This window comes from Mya arenaria, chromosome 5 (genome assembly GCF_026914265.1).
Source record: "Mya arenaria isolate MELC-2E11 chromosome 5, ASM2691426v1".
NCBI lineage: Eukaryota > Metazoa > Mollusca > Bivalvia > Myida > Myidae > Mya > Mya arenaria.
The window spans coordinates 6,617,501-6,641,391 of record NC_069126.1 but is presented as its reverse complement, the minus strand read 5'-3'; the positions used below and the strand labels follow the sequence as shown (position 1 = coordinate 6,641,391).

Here is a 23,891-nt window from a genome sequence, read left to right as displayed (position 1 = left end):
ATGGTTTTGGAATAAAAATTTGGGCTTGCTCTTTTTGCTGGTACACTGAAAAATATGTATGAAATAGTGCTTAGTAAGCTCAGCTGGCAGTTATTCACTGGGTTCTTATTTGGGTGTGTTCCAACAATATCACTGACTCGATTACTTTTTTGTTTAAATTATATAGGCGCTTAAGTTAGAATATATTTTCAGCTCTGTTCAATGATGATTGTAATTGCAATTTATCATTTTTTAAAGATCGCCCTGTGGGTTAAAATGCTATTTGATGGTTAGAGTTCATTTGTTTGTAATTACACCTTGATAAGTTTAAACTTCTTTAACATACTGGGTCTTTAAGAAAGTCCCATGATATGGAAATTTGGTTTTGACTATTTCCATGCTTAATTCAGAATATACTTCATGTCAAAATGTTATGCGAGGTCATAACATATTGTGCCTTCAAAGGTCTAGAAAATTTTAACATTTATTTATTCATACAATTTTATTTCCCACCCCCATTGTATAAACAGATTTACCCAGGGTAATATTTTACCGGCCGTAATTTTTCTGGTAAATTTGTAAGCAATTGGTAAGCAATTGTATAAAACAAAATTAAGATTTTACCAAGCTATTTACCGTGGTAATATTTACCCTCCTCCAAGAGGTGGGTAAATTGATTTACCGTACCAGATTCAAGATGGCCGACCAGACATAAACAAACGCTCGATTCTCAACTCATTTTGTCGATTTTAAAGACAAATTGAAACTTCGTGAATAGAAAACTGTTCCATTACATCCATATCAATAGAAGACAGGAATACAGAGGTAAGAAATCGCCAATAATCACTGTGTGAACAAATAACTGCATTAAAAATATTCCAACGGAAACAGTTCATGTACAAAAACAGTGACACAAGAAATCGGAAGCTTAAGAATGTATTTACCTTGTTTCGCGTTTAAATAATTCCAAAATCTTCAATGCAATGGTTCGAGACCAACACTTGATTGCAGGTCTCGACCTTACTTTGTTGAAATGTATCCCACTTTGCACATATTTTGAGTATATTGCAAATAAATATTTACAATCAAATTGAACCGCCTGTAAACATTGAATAAATGACAGCTATGACGTCATTTTCTATGAAGAATGACCTCAGTCTATAGTCTATTTCTACAGTTTTCTTTTATACAGAGGCACAAAACCAAAAACTGTTTAGAGTGCATTGATAATATAAAAGTTAACTGTATATTTGATAAAAACAACAGCTGTGGTATGACAACATACCGAAGTATGATTTTTTTGAGTTTGTTAAAATGTATATAAATTATACTGTTACATATACTGTACAGTTCTGTGATTACCACATTTATGTTCAATACAATTGTACACAACTATTTCATAAAATTTTGTGATAATGAATATGAATAATCATTTTAAGCTTTTCATCAGCGGAAGCCAGCAGAGCCAGTGTGATGTTAGAACATATAACAGAAACATGATTAAAGACACCAAAAGCAGTGAGGTAATAATAAGATGTTTTATTCTTCTTCTGTAAATTATCAGTACTGTCATTTGAGTGAAAGCAAAATATTATTAACTGGTTTGTTTATTGTTAAAGCCATCATTTCTTACCGACGCTCTTGTTAACTTATTTTTCCAATTTAAAGAAACATTGGCCTCTCCGGAACGCCGTCACCCCCTCCCCCCCCCCCATATTTCAATATCCGCGCCAAATGGTATTCATTAATCAGCAATTTAAGATATGAAGCTGATTTTCACAGACAACATTTAATTTTAACGATTACTAAATAATGCTACTTTTCTTTAGATTGCCACCAGTGGAGGACCAAGGTTGTATGACAAATGTGCCGTCAAGATAAAATTAAAAATGAACTTAATGGAGCTGCTAGTGTTTTATATGCTGTTTAACATTGCTGGTTCTGGTTATTGGTATCTACATAAGAATTAATTTGATTTTGAATTTAAAACCATTTATAGTTTAATGAAAATAGAAAATAAATGTTACACTCCTTGTATATTTACTTTATGCTCCTGTAAAATGGAAATTTGGTGACAATATGAGTAAGTACTTCTAACACTTAAATTTGATATCCACAATGAGACAGCTTAGTTTTTTAATTTGTTAAAAAATATAATTAAATAGTGGTGACAACAACATGAAGCGATCATGTTTCATTCTATTTTAAACAGAAACAATGATGACATAAATAAACAGACACTAAAAATAATTTCATTATGTTAATTAAACATGATTGCACTTTTAGTGCCAAGTTGAGGTTACTGCAAGCCTTAGGGTTGGAACATAATTATACAAACATATGTATATATTGTTGCGTTGTTGGTTTAGTTCTTACAACAACCTGCGGAATGGGTTAGATTCATAAGATCTCAAATGGAGTTACATGTTTATTCATTCATACCCAAGCATCAAGTGAAATACAATACTACAGGCATAGCTATATATGAAACATAGTATTCAATATGAATAACTACAATAGCGAAATATGCTGTAGTATATAAAGAATTGTGTCCCTAAGATACATTAAGATTAAAAATGCAACATATATGTTACAAACAAGATCAAAGAAAAGGATTTAAGATCATTTGGTCATTAATAATAATCATATCTGATATATTGTACAAATGTCGCATGTAGTTTAATAATCTTATGAATTTGCAAAGTGGTTGGATGCAGCATTTAATAAATGAAATTCTTCAAGAATTGACATTTCACATAGGAGATATAGAAAAGATCAAGTACGCTTATAATATGTGTCTGAATTGACACTAAAAGAATCAGTGGTGTTTGCTTACATATTTTCTTAATTTCAGCAATATTTCAGTTTAAAATATAACAATGAACCCTAGCTTTAATTAACAAATACATGGAAAACTGAAACAATGGTACATTTAAGATTAAAGATATGAATTATTGATCACTTTAATGAGAATCAATTCTATGAAACTCAGTGCATTATTTCTATAGCAAGTTGAAACTGACTATAAATTCCGTAGGTGTCAGCGTGAGAAAAACGGACGATGCTATTAAATTTTATTCAAAGATATTTTTTTTGTAGTTTGTGTAAGCAAGTATAATTACTTGTCAGTTAATTTCTGTTTTCAAATTATTCAGATATATTGTGTCATTATGACTTGCACATCATTGCAATAATGTTCGCATTTTCCTGCGGTATTCGTTGACCCTTTTTATATAAAGAAAAGAGTAACACCCCTTAAAACAGAATAAACCTACCCCTTAATGTGTTGCATGTGTTTTATTGATTAGCCACGGAGTAGTTTATAAATACTTTGTACTGTTTTGTTGAATATTTACCATGTAACTTTTTGGACCGATTTAATTAATCTTGTTCTTAAACATGCCCTTTAGATGTTTTTTTTTTATAAAAATGGAATGTGGACTTTCATTTCTTTATAAAAAAAGATACCTCCAATCTGACAGCTATGCGGGAAAATGACGTCACTCTATTGCATTATGGGATATTTTGGTAAAATTAACCAAGGTATATTTACCGCCTTGGTAATTTTTTTATACAACGTATTTACCGCCATGGTAATACTACCACGGAATTTACCGGTGGTTTTACTTACCGTGGTAATAATTTACCATTGTTTATACAATTGGCTGCAGATATAAAAACAACAAACTTTTTATCAAAAAGCAAGACAAAAAGTTCACTGTGTGTGATCTGTAAAAATACATGTGTAAATGCATATTTAAATGTCAACGGTCTAAAACAGATCCCTTTGAGTGAAAACCTGATTTTAGCGAAGCTGTTTGAAATATTAATTAATTGAAATTTAGATAATTTTGATCATTAGAAATGATGTTTGTCAGATTCATTTGTCATTTTGCCATTTCAAACACAAATTCTTGAAAGCAAAGTTTATTGAAAGCATCATTTAGATTATTCTGTAATGAAAGCAGTATTTGTATTTGCCTTTAAAATCTAATAAACACATTTTTTGTTCATAATAAAGAATATGCAACTGTTTTTTCTTTGTTTTTTTTTTTTTTTGGGGGGGGGGGGGATGGGGGTATGTTTGTGTAATAAAAAAATAAGAAATATTTTGTATTCTCACTGAGATGTTTTGCAGACAATTTGCCAGAGATCCTTGTCTACAAATTTCACATACACAATCAATAAATCATTTTGAGTAAATGTTTTGCCATGTTTTACCATTATATTTAAATAGATTTTTGCCCATTCAATTCTAGTTAAAATTATAATTACCTCTGATTGTAATATACTTCAGTGCAACATTATTGGTATGTGATCATTTTTATTTATTTTCTGTTTGTAATATATTCTTCAAATGCGTTTGTGTACTTGATCTCAAATGCATAGTAGCTTTATTTTAAGTTAAATAAGAAGAATAACTCCAAACATCATATAAAAAATATAGTAATGCATTATATAAACTGTACACACTATTATTGTAGATGGTTGTGTATATACATAATAAATTGCTAACAGCAATAGAACTGTTCGTTATTTAAAAAAATCCATTTAGATATACAAAAAAAGTTACCCTTTTACTCCTAGTATGTTTCATTTAGTCATTAAATAAAATATAAAGTGTCCGGCAATAACACTTCAAGCCCGTAGAGGCAGTGCCTTATTTCATATATGAACTAAGTCCGTAGACGCAAGATGGTTTATAGCCCGAGTGCGTAGCACGAGGGTTGTAAACTATTTAAAGGGCCTTTGCAGATGGTAACGACCGACAAAAGGTGTATTAAACCTATAAACTATTACGTCAGTGGTAGGGAATAATCGCGGAAAAAAGGTTTTGGACTTAATTTAGTGCTTGTAAAACCAAGCAAAAGGCAAGCAAATGCAGATAGTACTACTGTAGTAGTCTGCCAGCCAGGAAAAGACAACTCACAAGAATATGTTTAATGTCATTTCTTTCATATTCATAACACGTTGGTGTTAAAGCTGCACTTTCACAGTTTTTACAAATTTAACCAGGTTTTTGTAGAGTGAAACCTGGTTATTAGAATGACGAACGTCGTTGTTCGGGCGGGCGGCGTCAAACTCACCTATGAAACTGAATAATTTCAGTAAGGATTGACATATCTTGGCCCGACTTGAAAGGAAGAGTTTATGGATCCATTTCTTGGGATTGCGTTTGGGGTTCCTAGGGTCTATGTCACTGTTACTAAAATAGAAAAACAGTTGAAACTAAATAACCTTAGTAAGGATTCAAATATCTTGACCAAACTTAGTATAAAGGAAGAGTTTATGGAGACCTTTCATAGGATTGTGTTTGAGGTCCCTAGGGTCAAGGTCACTGTTACTAAACATAGAAAAACAGACACAGGCTGAAGTTATTGTGTCAATCTTTGAAAACCTGGTTTCGTCGCATTGCGGCGTTACTTGTTTTCTTTTTGACTTGGAAATAGCAATTTTTGCGTAAATATCTGAAAGCTAATTGTATAAGGTTGCTGACAAAAAATCAAATCGTAGATTTTCATATTTCCGTTCGAATATTAATATTTTATGGTTTAAACCGTTACTTAGGGTTTAAGTAAAATGCACAAAACATCAATTTTTGAACTAAGCCTTATATAACTGGTTCCATGGATTTTCGCAAAAATTGGCTCGCTCCAAGACAAAATTAAAAAAGTGTCAAAACGTTCAATCTGTGATAGTGCAGCTTTGAAGTTTTTGAAGATTTCTCAATAAGTTTTGGTTGAACTTGAACTGTCCCAAATAGAAATGTAAGCGATAATTTTGATAATTTATATATTGTTTCCATTTTGCACCGGACGAAAGGTTGTTTGAACTGTACTCTTTCAGGCAGACAGCTCTTATTGAGAACGCTAGACTAATAGCAGTATGTTATTTAGCTGCACACACACAGTAAACTTGTTTCATTAAAATATAATTACCTTTGTAGCTCTCTAGCATAACATAACAGTCTTGGAAATTTGGCTTGCCCAAATTTCTATATTCTGATAAAATATTAGCCAAGGACTATATTCTCAATTTCTGGCTAGTTATAATTGTATAGTATATACAATTATAGCTACATTGTAGTCAGAAATTGGGAATATTTAGACGCACAAAAAATAAACTAGTGTTTTCCCTTCGGGCTAGTAGGAAATTCACGAAAGTGAAATAAGTATTTCATTTTATACAATAAACATTGTTTGAGCTTAAGCGAACTTGATAAAGAGCAGCAATATTCCCGTTAATCACAATAATTATGATGCATGTATAATATGGTAAAAAATTAACCAAATTACACACAGCCTTTGCTTAAACTGAAAAAGCCGATGCTATGAAAACACATTGCAAACTTTAAAATGTCCACTAGCCAAAAAAATAGTTCTTTCTCAAATTTTACATAATTCATCATATTGAACATACAACTAAGCTTTTGCTGATAACTGGTTCTAGATAGATACCTCTCTATAGATATCTCTTCATCCAATTTTTCATTATTATAATGAAAGTGAAAAATGACATGTTCCACCAGTAACATTAAATGTTTGGTTGCCAACGGAAGGAAATGTGAGTGAGTTTTTCTGGCAGAATGTTTTTGAGGCTTGGTTTGGGCTTTTTTTGTATGCAAGATGATGAGCTTTCAGTCTCAACTAGGGACTGAACATTTTCACACAGGCTTTTCCCAAAGCCACAGAGCACAATCTTTTCTGAGCAGAGGACTGACCACTTATGTAGTGTTTTTGTGACTCTTCCCAATTGTGTTTTGTAATTTTACAAATGTGTTGAATGTCCACTCCTGCCTGATACATGACGGATATGGCATTTGACCGGACAGAGTAATTTGTGTATGTACGGGATAGATTGCAGTGCTTTGATATAGCATACATGACACAGCCAAGTTTGTTTTTTCGAAGTATGGTTTTTCCTAACCATTGCCCAGACTGCATCCAATTTTTAAGGGCTTTTGAAATAAAGCTGAGTTTGAAGGACGTAGCTTTGACTGGAACAACCTGTTTACATCAACAATGTTTAGTTCAGAGTCACCGAGCTTTATTCCATAGGCCCTTACGTCAGAATAGTCCAAAGATTTACTTGAGAACCCTCCTTGCCAATTTTTGAAAGCCTGTGGCAATGACTCTGTCAAATACTCTTTTCCCATGTCATCCATTTGGATGGAAAAGGATTCCTTTGTGAATTCCGTGAACCGCTCGCTAGCCCTTAAAAAAAAGGAAAAACCACAATGTGGTAATTAGGGTTTCTTCGTCACATTTAAAGTTTTGAAAAATACTTTTCCATTTTAAGCAAAACTCTCTGGTCAATTGCTGGGTGGTGAGATGTACGGCCAGTGCCAACCCATTTCTTACACATGGTTTCAAGCGAAGTGTTTGCTTTCAGAAACTCCTAGCCATCCATAATATTAAATGACCTTTTGCATGGTGTGGATAAAAAGGCATGGTTTATACCGGCTCTTATACTACGCAAAGTTCCAGGCCATAACAATTTGTTGCTCTCTGTTCGGACCTCTACATAAAACTTTCTCAGGATGGGCCCTAATTCTGTCGCCTAAACAGTCTGGTTTATGGTGAGACCACGTTTCTGTTGCCAAGCTAATACAATAAATTGTTTTAAGGTCATCCTATTGTATTCCCATATGAGTTTATATTGAAATTTATCATTGAAATGATTGTGATATTTCACTGTTTTATCTTATTTCCAAATCCGAATCAAAATTTAAGCAAGCAATATGTAATGAAACAATTTAAATAAACAATGAATGAATTCAACATGTTGAATTGAATGAATATTATATTGAATAAAACAGCAATGGAATTTTTATGAATGGAAAGAAAATTATATGTTTAGGCTGTAGGGGTCTATGCCTGCACACTTTTATACCCGTATCTCGGAAATCGCATGGGCAGATCGACATAACATTTTAAACGAATTAATTTTAGCGAATTAATGCGCGTACGGGCGTATCATCCCAAGCGCTGTTAGAACTGCAATGGTCACCGATTATAATACTTCATTTTATCCTACAATCAGTTTTTGGTGATTTTAGTTCATTCATACGTATATTTTCTATGTTTTAAATTGCCTAAATCGGCTTTCACTTGACATTTTTTATTGTGATTGTTAGTTTTTACTTGTGTTTGTAAAATGTGTGTCGCATAAACTATTCTCTTGCGTAAGTACATACTAACAACCTTTAAACCATTACTAAATGAATATTATACACTTTTACCATTCAAATCAAATCGTGTAAAGCGTTGACAGGCTATCGAACTATTACAATTTGTGTCATAGTCATGTAATGCCGAATGAAACGAAAATATGTGAATATCTCTCAGTTTCTTTCAGTAATTTCAATCCAATTTTTTGAGCATGTAGTATAATGCATATGCATATTTTTAAAAAATAACTGATATAAATCTGTTCATTTTATCCACGAGTGACACATGTTGAGGACATTATTAATATACATGTACATCAAACATACAGGGAATAAATACTTTGTGGGTGATTCGATCCAGAGGTAGTTGGCGTTGTGGAAAGAAGCCTTAAACATAAACCGAATTAATATGTCCAATGCATTATGTTCGGAACCAATTTGTTTACCTGGCATACCCTGGTAGTGAATTAAATAAGCCTAAGTCAAGTTTGAAGTGTAGAGAAGATTTTACTAAAAATTCCGTAATGCCGGCGGTGTATTGTTTATGAAATCAAAGCTCCAGACAAGGTTTTATATGATATTGAGAATTACTCCATATCTGATAAGTAACTATTTTGCTTATTTCACATTTCAAGTGACTTATACTTCATGATCTCATTGGGATCAAAATTTAACTCTAAAAGTTTTCGCGAAGGAAATTATGTTCGAGCATATACTATCTTAAGATGTTTATGTTAATAATTATTTTTTTACAATTACATGGCTATACTCACAAAACGTTGCAGGCCGAAAGTCATTCAACGCTTTAAGCGCTTTGATGTCTTTTTAACTTACAAAACTGTACAATAAGCTCTGTTCTTCAAACAAAGACGCGTGCAAAAATGAACGGAGCTACTGGTAGAAACACCTCTTAAAGGCATTAAAGAACTCTTTGCATGTGTATTTAAGTATAAATTCACGTATTAAAAAAACTATTGTTACAAAGTTAAGCACTCTTTATTCAAGAGACCGAAGTATCAAGTTTTGGGGTGTGATTGTTTTCCCTCGTACCCCTACACTCGGGTTAAAGCATTTCTGCGATCTTAGAATTTTCCATTTGTTACAACGGTGCCTGCTAAAATATCTGCCTTTCGCGGTAAGCTGAATCGCGTCGATAGTGTGCTTGTTTTCGGAAATCGTACGTGGTAGCAGCAAATGAACGCGGGGATAACGCGTACCACCGCGTTGGCTACCGTGGATTTTATCCCAGAGAAATACCGCGATGACGCAATATCTCCCGCGATGGTAATGCGTTTATTTAAAAAGAAGCTTGGTTCGTATTCAAGTATTACACTTCATCAAGTTTTCTCGAATATATCTTTTGATGCAAAGTATTAATATATTATCTATTGGAAAATAAGCTTTTGATTGAGATGAATTCTTCAAATTAAATTCACATTAATATAAAATTTGTATATGTTTTTTGGTTCCATACATTGCCCTTCTCGTCAATTTTGGATCATTTACAGTTATACTACTATCAGTCATATGTTTTTCATCATGTGTAGTCATATACTACTAATTTAAGTGTCCACCATTGTTCTTGGTATTGCCTGAGATAATTTAAAGCTTCTTGTTACTGACCAATTTCTAACTCATTACAAATATTAAATAAAGATATATGTTTCTTAAGATACTATAAATTTACTCTTACCAATATGTTTGTCTTTTTTATTTTTATGTGTTTACGGAAATATAGTTTACTAGCATGATGATTTTTTACACATATCACATGCCATGTTTTGAGTGTACATTTGTTTTTATGGTGATCAGCTTGTAATGCTTAAGTCAATATAAATCTTCTGTTTTATAATGTTGTTTAATTCAATGGCTTATTTGATTACCTTTGTCAAACAACCTCCGTCAACTGACCAGGTGTAGCTAAATTCACTTTTGCGTCTTGTTAAATTAGTAGTAACCCACATTATATGTTTCAGGAAGATAACGAGAAAGAATGGATTCAAAAAAACATCAAGATGAGAGAATGTTCACATTTCATTACGGACCCCAAAAAGGAACAAGACACAGAGTGCGTATAAGATTTTAAATGACCAAGGCCATCGTTCAAAAAAGGTTCAAGATATTCAAATGAATCATCGGAAAGAACATGTAAAGCAAAGCTTTGGCTTTAAAAACAGTTTTGCTTATGTGCCTTGTTTGACTGAAAAACAACAAAAATGAGCTTTAACGTTTCTTCCAAAGCGCTCTTGTTTAAAATTATAAAATACGTTCAACTGCATATGTTTGATAGAAAAATACAAATGAGCTTAAACTTAATAATAAGGACTCACTAATGTAAAACAGTGCGCCTGTTACATCTCGAAGTGCGAGAATACTTGGAATGCTCAAAAATAGGACGATACTGTTAAAGTCACCATTACTTATGTAACAGTTATGTTATAGAATGCAGCTTATTTAGTCTACTCCGACAGGTGCTAGTAAGCACAAACTTACATTTGACAGACTGTACTTTGACAATGCATTTAGACTATTGCGTTTTAATATGTACCAAATAACTGTTTTAGATTGGATAATCCGCTATGCTACTGCAATTACCGATATAACCAACATAGCATAGACGCTCAGAAACAAAAGAAACAAACTGACGAAATGACAAAATGGGATAACGGGAAACACACTAAGTCGGTCATAACTAACGCTTTCGGAAATATAAAGTTTGATGACTGTGGTGGAATTGAAAGGAAGGTAATTTGATATTTGATACAAGAGGCAATACACACACATACAGCAAGGCCCACACTTCTAAGTTTGTCGAGTTATGCCCCTATTTAACTGAAGCAACAGCTAAACTATAATGTCTTGATAAATGCGTCCTGTACATCTTGGTGAGCATTAAAACAAAATTCCAATAATAAAATACTTAAGGTCGTCCGTAAAACTACTTTCGGTAGCTTAGCTTAACCCTGTAGTATGCGAAAAAAAGTTATGTAGCACATTTGTTTCTCTTCTTTCATGTAAAGACAAAAACACTCATGGATGAAAAAAAACTCAATAAAAACATACTAATTAAACAATACGTTTTTCTTAAAAATGAAACAACAACATATATCTTTAACGGTCGCTGTTTATATCAACTTTAACAATTGTTGAAGGAATGGTCCTGGACACTATGAGTGGTAATACCTTTAAAAAGAAAAATCATGATTTGTTTGCTGACCTTTTTTGCATATAGTACAATTATTTGGATGTAAAGCAATTCACTTTAAATTCACCAGTTTATGCTCAGGAACATCCAACATTAATGCTGTAATTGGGAAGAAAATGGACATATTGTGCTACACTAAAATTATATTTACACGCGAACAAATCAAATGGTTATTATCATCAATAGTCCTCATAAGCCCCATATTGTATTTCATTGCAGTATGTGAGAGTAGATGTCGACACAAAGATGTCACACATGCTGGAATTGATGACGAAATTCTGGGGAATGGGTAAGCCCAATCTCCTCATATCCGTGACAGGGGGCGCTAAAAACTTCAACATGAGCAAACGACTCCGGGACACATTCCGACTTGGGCTTATGAAGACTGTTCTTTCTACAGGTTCAATATTCATTATAATTGATATTGTGCTTAAAACGTATCACGACAGCCTTCGATAATTTCCTACTTCGTTTAACAAAACTATGTCTGTCAAGGGTTATTACGTGATTTTTAAATTTCTCCATTGGATTAGAAGTCATGAATATTGATATTAGGGTGTTTCAGCCACATATCAATTCTAGACTTTATATATATGTTCTTTATTTATTATGTATCAGTTGATATTGTCTATAGATAGGAATGAGTTCATTAAGGCAATCCTATCAAATTTCCCTGCTTAAGCTTCGAGTGTGCAATTAAGAGAATCTCAAATCTAGTCATTTAGTAGTCATTGTCAAGCCTGTTACTTTGTGAAGTCTACATAGTTACTGTTTGGTGCATTGCCTTGCAGCCTTTAATTATCATCATGTTTCAAGTGTTAGAAATAAACTTTGAGATGTTTTACTAGCAAGAAAAGACGTTTTTACGTTTCGGCGTCTTCAAATGTTGATGGTTTACTTGTCACTGCTAGGTGCCTGGATTGTAACAAGCGGCACCCACGCAGGAGTAGTGAAGCTTATTGGCGAGGCTGTAAAGGATTCTGGGATTGCATCGAAGAACAAAAACCAGGTTATCTCCATTGGAATCGCACCCTGGGGTTGTGTACAGAATAAAGAGGCTCTCATTGATGAAGAGGTAAGAGTGCCGTTTTACATGATCCTTTTTTGTCTACAACATAATTGCTCGATATAATTTCATTTTATAGATAAAAGTGTCCGTATTTCTCTTTTTTTTCAATATTTCCGCACCCTCGATATGGTTTTATTTGTATAAATGATACCGTATTAGCAATTTTTGACGCTATTATTAGCTGATATTGTTCAAAGCAATTTTATTCTAAAGTACAATGGCTTTTGATAGAATGTTCAATGTCGAGAGAGAGATTCTCACCAAATTGCTTCTAATGTTCGTCATCACCTGTTTATGTTGTGATTACGAAAATTTAGGTTAAATAGATAAATCTTCACTATTAATGTTTGAACATTTTTTGATCATGGTCATTGTTGCTCGGTCTTGAAAATATATTCTTGACTATCTTGTCAAATAGCAAATGTTTTCTTAAAGATGCACTCTTACTCCCAAGTAAGATTCACCAAAATTAAATAGATTGTTTTAATATAATATCAAAACGGATAAATAAATGTCGAAAACAATGGTTCTTGTGAAGGATACCGAGTTTAATTTTTAAAGAAAGTTGCAGAAAACATGGTATATCAAATGATAGTAGATGACAGTAAATATTTTATCACTCACCAATCATTTAATATTTTTTGCGTTTTCAGCTATTAAATGCAAAGGTTACAATCTTGTTATCAGTAATTAATATATTCACAAATGCATTATTTAGTAAGTAGTTAAAGGTTCATCACTCAAAATGTTAGTTTGTTATACCTGTCACTTTAAGATTAAATGCTAAAGGGCAAACTCTCATGAGAGAATGCAACCAGATTTGGCGAAAATAACATTCTTTGCGCAACTGCATTTGATCATTTGCTAATTATGTTTGTTCCATTTATTTTTGTATTATAAATTGTACTTGTAGACACTTTTTCACTTTGTTTTCACTATATTTACAGAGCTGTGGAAAGTGGCCGGCGAAATACCGGACAGAAAAAAAGCAACGCATCAACGAGAGTTTTCTGGACCCGAATCACTCCCATTTCATACTCGTAGACGATGGCACACAACACCAGTTCGATATTGAGATTCCATTCAGGGCAAAACTGAAAAAGGAAATAGCCAGCATCAAAACTGAGACGAAAGAAGGTAAGGCGTTATTTATCAATTGTCAGATTTTTTTCCAGCTATTTTAGGAAAAGGACCCAAGTCGAAATTGGAAAGAAATACGGCGTTTCACTTCAATTTGTGAATTTCCATGCCAAGGTACTTTTATATAAAACACCAACTATTTTGTTTAATTTAGAAAAATATTGATTGAATAAGTAAAAGCGCTGTTAAAATTCAAGTCATTATGACTGTACAGAACAATACCCCTTACCAGAAAAGTAAAAAAAAAGAATGCAAACAAATGTCGTTGGGATTTTGTTTTTCTCAATTGGGAAAAATATAAACTAGATTACTTCGGGAATAGGGCCGGTATTCGGCACCTACAAAAGTGCTAAAAACTCTGATGTTTTAGCTTGTATGCTTTCCACCGAAAAAGGTGGCATTGCCATAGCCTTGGCGTGATCGTGCGAAACAATTATTTGCCATAACTCAAACTCCGTCCGAGATAGTAACATGATACATAGCTCACATTGTTCTAGCAGCAATATGACTATATGTAGCAATGCCTTTAACACTGACTTAATATCTGTCAAGGAATACCAATTGACAGAGGGAAAACAGTAACAATTGATGTGGCTTACTGTGTTTTGTGTGTAACTGTTATATATACAATCGGAAATAAGGTATACCATGTGGTACATTGTATCAATGTTATGTTTCTCTTAGTCTTTAGGTGAAACAAAAAGTCATAAATGCAGCCAGTGTAAAAAGTCAGTTGTCAAACTTAAATGTGTAAGTTAAACATCAGGCTGCATTTATTGAACCACTGTTGGATGAACAAGCCTGAATAGTTTACAACATATTCAGCATTTTTTAACAAGCTTTGGTAAATAAAATCCAAAATTTGAGCATGCCCTGAAAACATTTAACAAGTGCATGGCCTGTTGGCTTGGGCTAATTTTGATCATTTTGGATATACTAAAACTTATTCATTTAGTAGTGGATCCTTGAAATGGTTAACATGAGAAATATGTTTAAATGAATATAACATTTTCTTTTAGATGCCAAACCGATGCCTAACATTCTTCTAGTTCTGGGGGGCGGTCCTGGCACACTTAAAAATGTTTACCAGGCGATATTGAACAACACGCCCATTGTCGTTGTGAATGGCTCAGGTCGAGCAGCGGATATCCTCGCGTACGCCTATCTCAACAGAAAGGAAGTGGGAAATGAAACTAAGGACCATGTTGGGGAAGAGCACACAACGTAATGTTTAAAGCGCAGAACTTTTCGTTTAAAGCACCAAACGTAATGTTAAATGCTCAGAACTTATCGTTTTAAAGCACAAAAAAATGTTTTGTATGGAAGTTAGGAACATGCTCAGAACAAATACAAGGGTAATGTTTAAAGCACATAATGTAACGTTAAAAGCATAAAATATAATGTTTCAAGCACCAAAACTAGAACAAAACGTAATGTAAAGTAAAAAACACAGAGCATAATGTTTGAAATGCAGAGCATAATGATATGATCACATAGCATAATAATTAAGGCACATATCTTACCAGGTTTAGAGCACATATCATAATGTTCAAATCGCCGAAAATAATGTTTAAAGCACTGTACATTTTGTTTAACATTTTCAATATGATTCATTATTCAATGTACATATTTTGGCTTTTTAAGAGACACTATGTAACTTGCCAACTCAACTGACTAGATTTAACCCATATTTTGTAAATCTACTATTTATTGCCTTTACTGCATTTTGAAAATAAGTATTTTTATTTTATCAAAAGAATGTTTCCGTATGTGGAAGACAAGGTTAAGGAGATGATAAAACGCGAATTCGGCAATGATGAAACAACAGAGACGCACCTGAAACGCATTTGTGAATGCCTCAATAAAAGTGACCTTATTTCTGTGTACGAAATAGAAGGAAAAGGCGGGGTGAAGGATATAGATGTTGCTATTCTTCAGGCTCTGTTAAAAGGTACATTTTATAAAGTTCATCACCACTGTTAACAGAATAAGACTTGATAAATTTTTAAACCAATATCAATTGTTTCTCTTCAAACTGCTTTCTTGTTTCTTTTTTCTTTTTGGGAAAATAAAACACAGGCATGCGTTTATTACCAGGTTTCTGTTTTTGAATGAGTGCAAGACAACTTCCATGAAGCCATATCTCGCTATAGTACTTTCGAACCTAAATTTTACCATTCGATTATATTAAAAATGAACACTACCTGTATTGTCTAAGACAAATTTAAATAATAACTCTGAATTTATTTCATAGGCTTATATTTCCAACTTTTCTTGGCCATATGTCCCACTTTTTCTGACCTTATTTACCCCTTTTTATGGCTATATTTCCCACTATTTCTTGCTATAATTCTTATTATTTATGGCTATATTTCTGTCCATATTTCCACTCTTTTAGCCATATTCCCATCATTTCTGGCTATATTTCCCACAATATTTAGCAATTTTTTCATCTATTTCTAGCAATTATCGATTATTTCCAGCTATATTTCATCGAGCTTTCTCAATATTTCTCAAATTGTCTGTCTATATTTTCCAATTCTTCTAGCAATGTTTGTGATATTTTTTGCTACAAATTCACTACTTAGCTAAATTTACCACTATTTGTAGCCAACAAGTACAAACTGATGGACCTGTTGAAACTAGCACTGGCCTGGAACAGAATTGATGTGGCAAAGAGCGACATTTTCAGAGATGACATGAAATGGCCGGTAAGGTTGATCAGCTTGTCTTTATGTACATTTTTTAAAAACTACATTATTAAGAAAGACTTGATCTTAACAAATATTTGAAAAATAAAAAAATGCAGTCCTTATGTCAGAACAGCTATGTTTTTTTGTGAGATTCTTGTGTGCCATAAAAAATATTTTTTGAAGATTTTAAGAAAAATAGTGCTAATTCAAAGCCTTTTCAAACCTTAGCACAAGCAAATCACTCATTCTGCAGTATTTCTCATAAAGAGGGTGTGCCATTAATAATTTCATTGACATTATTTAATTTGCTACGAAAAGTCCTTTGTATCAGACGTATATTGAAAGGCTTTTGTATTTGACATACATTGAAAAGACCTTGGTATCTGATACATTACAGACGCTGGACGACTCTGATGATGTAATATTCTCAGCCATATTACTCAACCGGGTCGACTTAATTAAACTTTTTCTCGACCACAGTGAGAACCTCAACGAGCTCCTAACAAAAGACAAACTTCGTATGTTGTTCAACAAGGTAGGATAAATGTAAACAGACTCACTAAGGATGTGCTGATACCTTTAAATACTGAGCTCGCACTGCAAACACCCTTTATTTACTGTGACATGCCGTTTACCTGCATGTCGACGTGTCGTTAAACTTACGTAAGGTACCTACGTGCGGTATGCGTGCCAAAGGGCAAGATTCATGCCATGCCACTTGCAGTATCAGATATGTCGTGGTAATTCAAGGGTTTTGGGTATATTTACAGTAACGCGTGAGCCGATAAGTGGGTTGATTACGAATTGATCATAATGTGTTTGATGAAATGTGTTATTGCGAAGTGAAATAACCGCTACATGGGGTTACTGACGGATGAAAGTTTAAATAAAAGTTTGATATTAGGCAGGATTTAAAAGCATACCAATCAGATCAGAATACCAGTCTGTGCAAATCAGATAACATATTAGCTTATTTTCGTAGGCAGCAAAGGCAATGCTTTCGGATATATTTGTGTATAGTGTTATGTTTTCGGAGTTAAAAAGTCGATGTATAATCATAGTACTATTTTTGTTGTTGACAATACGCAAACGTATAGAAAGGCACATTATTCAGGCTGTAAAACTCGCTTAGTTATAGCACGTTTATGGCTGAGAAAAAAGATGGGTGTTGACGTTCACTTCGCCGCACTCTTGTTTATCAAATAGTCAGGAGCTTAAACGTAAGATCCAAACCACATTTATTGAGTATCGGACTCCCGTTAAACTCATTAACCTCGAACGCTTCTACAATCTGAAATATTAGTCAAATTGCACAGTACAAAAATTAAGAAAGAAAGACGTCCCAGCCTTTCCCATCCCTATGCACACCGATATCCGTTATACTATAATAACATTTTATGGTTGTCGAAAATATGATATAAAAGATATTACATTATAAATATGCATTCATTCTGCAATTTATTAAGCCCAAAAGAAACACATAACAGTACTGGGGAGTAGATCGTGGACAGCAGAATATTTTGGTGGGTCAAAATATTTTCTTTGTTTTAAAAGATAAAAAATAACAAGTATTTGTTTAAAAATCCAATCAGCTGTAGAAGGGATTTTCAACAACGTCACGTATAACACGTGATACACGTTGTCTTGAAAGGTCGTACAAATATTGTTAATTTCTGAGAAGGTTAATGTAGAATCCTCAGCTGAAAATGAATGTAATTATGCGTATCTGAGTTTCATACATCCGGTAAATTATAATAACTGTAACTTTGTTGTTTGGTATCTGTATGAAATGATAATGTTAAAAATGCAAACGTTTCATAGCAGATACCTCTTAAATTAGTATTTTAAATGCCTGATTAAGAAAATAAGCCCTTCTTTCATACAAAATGAAATCATTTTTTTTAAATAAAACAAAACCATGTCGTTGTTTATTTTGACCAAAAACATATAAATGTTTTATAATTATAGTATAACTAAATTTCAATGTCCGAGAATTACGTTGTATAATGCTAATATTTTAAAAAGTAGTGCAAATATTGACATTAATTTGAAATGGGTTGACTTGAATGCTTAGTTTAATTAATTCAATTGGTACTATAATTATTTCTTTAAAATTATTAGTATGAACTAGTAGTAGTAGTAGTAGTAGTAGTAGTAGTAGTAGTAGTAGTTGTAGTAGTAGTAGTAGTAGTAGTAGTAGTAGTAGTAGTAGTAGTAGTAGTAGTAGTAGTAGTAGAAGCAGAAGTAGTATTTTTATTATTATCAACATTATTATTATTATTATTTTTATTGCATTTCGTGTTATCACCAGAACAATATTATTTATTGGTTATCAGTTCAAAGGTCAATATAAATGAAATGAATGTTGAATTGGAATTCCATTTTATCAATGATCACTGATTTGATTTGTGTTTGATTACTCATAGAAGCGATGCAGCTTGTTGAAATAAGATAAAACATGTTATGTACTAGTCTACCGCATTAAACAACATATGTGAATAATCATAGTTATAACTTGATTACTCCCAGATATGTGTATTTTCCGACATAATAAATTAAATAGTTTGTCTCCTGGTACTTATTCGGATTTGGCTTTATGTATAGTATTTATCAGACAGTAAAGTCTTTGTGAGCTTTTATTTTGTTTTATTAATGCTATGAAACTGGCATTCTATTTTTAAATAAACTGATTCGTACGTACAGTCAGCCCTCTATGGATTGGCAGGGACGCAGAAATATTAGTCAAATAAGATAACATTTAGTTGTGTACTTATTATAAGTAGAAATTGTATTAAAATGATGAATGTATACATCCTAAATACTTGAAGGCTTTTCAACAACTGTGTTTTATAATTAATATTCTGAGACGAAAGTATTTTTATTATACATCAAAGGTTTTTATTCCCATAAAATATTCCAGCTTAATAATTTTTGTCATACAAATGCAAAGTATTTCGATCACAGATCATATTCACTTTTATTTTTGATATATTTTTTGATCTTTGGAAGGAAAATGAATGAACAGCATACCTTTTGTCATTTTATAATACTTGGTGATAATACTGCTTTTCTCCACAAAAATATTTTAATCGACAATTTAGACCCTAAATCCATCTTAAACCTTATGCAAACCTTAAGTGGATAGAGGCCAGGGGCCAGTTGCTCAAATCCTCTGTTAAATATAACGCTACGTTATCTTAACAGTCCGTGAATTCCCTAACGGGGCGTTACTTAACGCTCTGTTAAATATGTGTTGCTCAATGCAATTATTTATTTAACGGCAGCGTAAATGATTAACATTCCGTTTACTCCTACTTTATGTCCCATAATGCATCATTCAATCCAAATAATCCCATTTTAAGATGGTGGACTGCCAAATTTCTTCAAAAACTGGAAAAAAATATAGTTATTTTAAGGAAATGAATTGTGGAAATGAATTACTAAATATAAGAATTTGAGAAAAATGAAAGGTTGGTGGTAGAAGAAAAATTCAAATGACGAATTTATAAGTAGAAACATTATTACGAAAAAAGAAATATGTTATAGTTTTTAGTTTTATTTTACATGGACGTGAACTAATCGTCTGTATTTTTGGATCAACAGCTGTAAACTGTATTACAGAAATCATTATCAATGACATAAAACTCACAACATATTTTACCTTCAATAGTAATTCCATTATCAATATTCCAAATACATGTAATCCAAAGTCAATAATTGTATTTTCATCTAAAATGTTTATTTATTAGCTGTCAAATCTGCTACTTGTCAATACGTCGATTTAATAAAACGGGCATCAAAATGGGGATTCGTGTCCATTACGGATGTACATTGGGGCCCCAACATAAATGGAATGTAAAAGGCACCAAACATGGTAAGGGGAGTTTCATACCCTACACAGTCCTTATTATAACGTTATAAGGATTGATCAATGACCGTTACCTGTATGGTAAAGAAGACTTATAATACATTGTAGGCTATGAAATGACCGACCTAAGGGGGTCAGTTTGCGGAACTACCGAAAAACGGAATAACCGGAAAATAATAGAGTGTGCAAGGGGTGTAGGAGGAGGCTTGAATTCATACTGAAGTGTTATGAGGGGCTATATCGTGTTTGAGGGGCAGGGGGAGAGGGCTATAAAAGAGTTAGGTTTTTATTTATATGTTTTAAAATAATATATATATATAAACTTTCACAAACCTTATGGTATGAACCCCAGCCTCCCTCATCACCCTCGCATGCATATTACATATGACAAAACATCCCAACCCCAATCAAACACAATATACCCCCAAACACACACTAGGTAAATAACATTTTATTGGAAATTAAAATAGTATTTGCGACCATTTTATAGTTCCGCCCACCTCTCCCACCCCCTTCAAAATGATTTATCCAGCATCAAACACAATACAGTATACACCCCGGCCTCCCCCACCCCTTGCATACTATATTACATATATTAATGGACATTTTAAATGACTTCCGAAAATTAATTTAGCATTAGAATCTTTCAATATAGCCCCCACCTTTACACACGATTTTTCCAACCTCGTACACACTATATAGCATGATTCCCAGCCTCTCCAACCCTCCTGCACACTCTCTTTTAGTTTATATGTTATATGTTACTAGCCCATTAATATGGCTTAATTTACAACTTAATTGTAATGAAATTCAAATGTACCATATTTCACTTACCTGCATAAATGTGATTCAATTTAGAAATTATAACAATACGTGAAGGAAATTGATATGATCACAACATTTTAAAACAGTATTGTATAATAATGTGGAAATTAAAGTTCTTTAAATGTAAAGAAAGCAGCATATGAGGCCCTGTTTATTTCACTAATCGCCCCTCCTCCCCCTCCCGCTTCCCAACAACTCCCAAAAGTCCCTAACAAATGAAATCCCCCTCACACTCACTATATAATGAACCTAAGCCTTCCTCACCCCTTGCACACTATTTTGTACATATCTATGAACATTTAAATGTTTTTCTCGAATGAAAGTTGCATATTAGACCTTCTTATATCCCCCTTGTTTCCCAGTCCTCAAACACTGATCCCATATTCACACACACTAAAGTATACGGATATTAAAATAAAAGTATATACACCTATTACGCCCCCCCCCCCAACACGACATAGCCCCTCACAAACAATATAGTATGAATCCAAGACTCCCCATTTGCACACTCATATGCATCTGCCTACTGTGAATTAGAGCGTAGGTTATTTACAACATAAGAAAGATGACGATTTTTCTCATACAGCCGGGTACTTAAAACATTTGTACCGAGCCTTCCGGAAACTGTTAAACCATGTACAGTATATACTTAAAGTATTTTCCGGGTGTTTCGGTAATTCCACCAACCAAGGGATCAATAAGTCCCGTTTTAATGAGGATTTCCACAGATACGATTAGCAATTGTTGACGCTATCTCACAATTCTGTTCGCTAATGGAATTTCTGATGCAATGTTGAATTCCTTTTTGTCTCCCCCCCCGCCCCCAAAGCACAAAGTAGACCTTTTAGTTTAAGGGGAAGGGGTTGGTAATCACAGGGACGAAGTATCAGTGGCGCGAAACGTCCTACTTAACAGTTTCTACTTTACTGACTTATCTGTGTTGTGTTTCAAGTGTTCAAAGAAAGTAAACATTTGAAGAAAAAAAAGTCCAATCTGTCATCGAATACGCCATGTAAAGGTAGGTAGCAAAATAAGTTGCAATATTGTACCTCATTGTAAACAGTATGTTTCAATTGTCAAAAGGGAATATTATTCTCAAATAAGACTCTGTTATCATGCTTTTACTTTATCTCGCCATCATACCACTAAAGCGATATAAATAAATGTGTTTTTTTTTACTTTTTTCTCATTTTTAATTAATTATATTTTCATCTGCCAATCTGAAACCTCCCGTTAAGAGTTAATTGAGGTTTGGAGGTCAGTTAAGTTTAACGGCAGGTTCGACCGTTAAATCAAGATGTTAAAGTTAACGGGACTTTTGAGCAACTCAACAGTAATGAACGTTAAAATTTAACGGACCGTTAGCTGTTTAACGGTCTGTTAAGTCTAACGGCGGTTTTGAGCAACAGGCCCCAGGTCTTGCAATGTTTGTCCGAACTGAATCAGTTTCTAGAGTAAGAGTTTATTAGTAAGTATAGTTTTAGCATATTAACTGATTACAAATCTCTCCTTTGTATATTGTGATGCATCATTTGTTTTAAAAAATGGCTTTCGTCTAGTTTTCTATTATTGATGTGTTACGTGAATCAAACTTCACGAAACATCATGTTAGAACATGGTTATAAAGAAGCCATATGTTCTGCTCAAAATGTGTTACATGAATCAAACTTCACGGAACATCAAGTTAGAACATGCTTATAAAGAAGCCATATGTCCTGCTAAAATCAATTTACACGGCAATGGAAAGCAAATAATTAATTGCTTGAAATATTCATAGTCTTTTCCAGAAAAATTCAAAAAACTTCTACAGTACTATAGGATTAGAAATTTTGAAACCATAGAAAACAAAGTTGTCCGATATCTACTCCCGTAATAAAACAGTCAGTTTTTCTTTGATATGTGATTTTTGATTTTCAAGCTCTTAATCATGTTTTGTATATTTTGTTTTTGATGTCAATACTTAAGCATAGTCACACTTTTAACAATTTTCACCAACCATTAGTGATTTGATTTGTTTCAGATTCCGACCAACTGCTTACTGCGAACCTCACTGGGTAGCTCAGACAACGATGAAGTAATTCTTTTATTTAATTATGACATGTTTCTTTTTCTCTTTCTGTATGCTGTTTTATTAGCTCTACTATTCCTTTGAAAAAATGTCCAGGAATTGCTATACTCTTGGTGTCATTGTCGGTGTCACTATTTGCGGCGGCATCTTGTAAGAATTATTCCGGTTATTGAGCTAGGGTAATAAAAGACAGTAGTAAGCTCAGCGAACTGATGTACGAATCTATTTAGCTTTTCTTAATTAAAAAGAAACATTATATATCCTAAATTGATTGTTATCATTATTTATGTCAGCATTCCGGTCAGGTATTTATCACCTGATGTGGTGATTCTGTTATATTCTTAGAATCAAAAGCAGTTAACTGGACAGACATCGTAAAAAGAGTAAAATGAACAAAATGTTTGTAACACTGATAAAACATGATCAAAAATGTGTTAACAATTATTTAAAATACGACAGAAAATGCTTTATTTGGCCGAAAAGCATTAGTGATGCTATTGAGTATTGAAATACTATAAGGCTTTTTTACAAAAAATGTATAAGTGTGTATTTGCCAGCTTGTTCTTTAAATGAACGAGTCCCTTCAATTCTTTAATTCCAGGATTCTCTGAATGATGTAGGAACGCTCATTCGAACCCTTATCGGAGACAACTTTCACATTGACGAGCTTGATAACGACAACACGACGGCTATGAAGAACAGTAAGTAATTAATGAAGAGTAATTATTATATATTATTATACCTCACTTCTTTGATATTTAAAGCCAAGTCATGTCAAAGTTTTATTAGCATATTCCATAATGATATTGCCAATACGCAATCAAAGAGCTTAAAGCATTGAACGGCTTTCGACCTGCAACGTTTTGTGAGTATA

General features: G+C 33.1%; 1 protein-coding gene across 4 annotated transcripts in view; it reads left to right on the top strand.

Moving 5' to 3' along the window:
- LOC128234026 (transient receptor potential cation channel subfamily M member-like 2) overlaps nucleotides 1-23,891 on the top strand; it is a 66,831-nt gene that overhangs the window by 9,311 nt on the left and 33,629 nt on the right. For 2 of the 4 annotated variants that reach the window (XM_052947968.1, XM_052947967.1), the window contains exons 2-12: nucleotides 10,126-10,217; nucleotides 10,714-10,894; nucleotides 11,574-11,754; nucleotides 12,266-12,429; nucleotides 13,371-13,560; nucleotides 14,583-14,787; nucleotides 15,321-15,514; nucleotides 16,174-16,274; nucleotides 16,654-16,791; nucleotides 22,970-23,023; nucleotides 23,619-23,718. In XM_052947968.1, coding sequence (XP_052803928.1) covers nucleotides 10,126-10,217; nucleotides 10,714-10,894; nucleotides 11,574-11,754; nucleotides 12,266-12,429; nucleotides 13,371-13,560; nucleotides 14,583-14,787; nucleotides 15,321-15,514; nucleotides 16,174-16,274; nucleotides 16,654-16,791; nucleotides 22,970-23,023; nucleotides 23,619-23,718 — 1,600 coding nt within the window. The remainder of the gene's footprint in view (nucleotides 1-10,125; nucleotides 10,218-10,713; nucleotides 10,895-11,573; nucleotides 11,755-12,265; nucleotides 12,430-13,370; nucleotides 13,561-14,582; nucleotides 14,788-15,320; nucleotides 15,515-16,173; nucleotides 16,275-16,653; nucleotides 16,792-22,969; nucleotides 23,024-23,618; nucleotides 23,719-23,891) is intronic. The other 2 variants (XM_052947970.1, XM_052947971.1) reach the window with 2 other exon arrangements.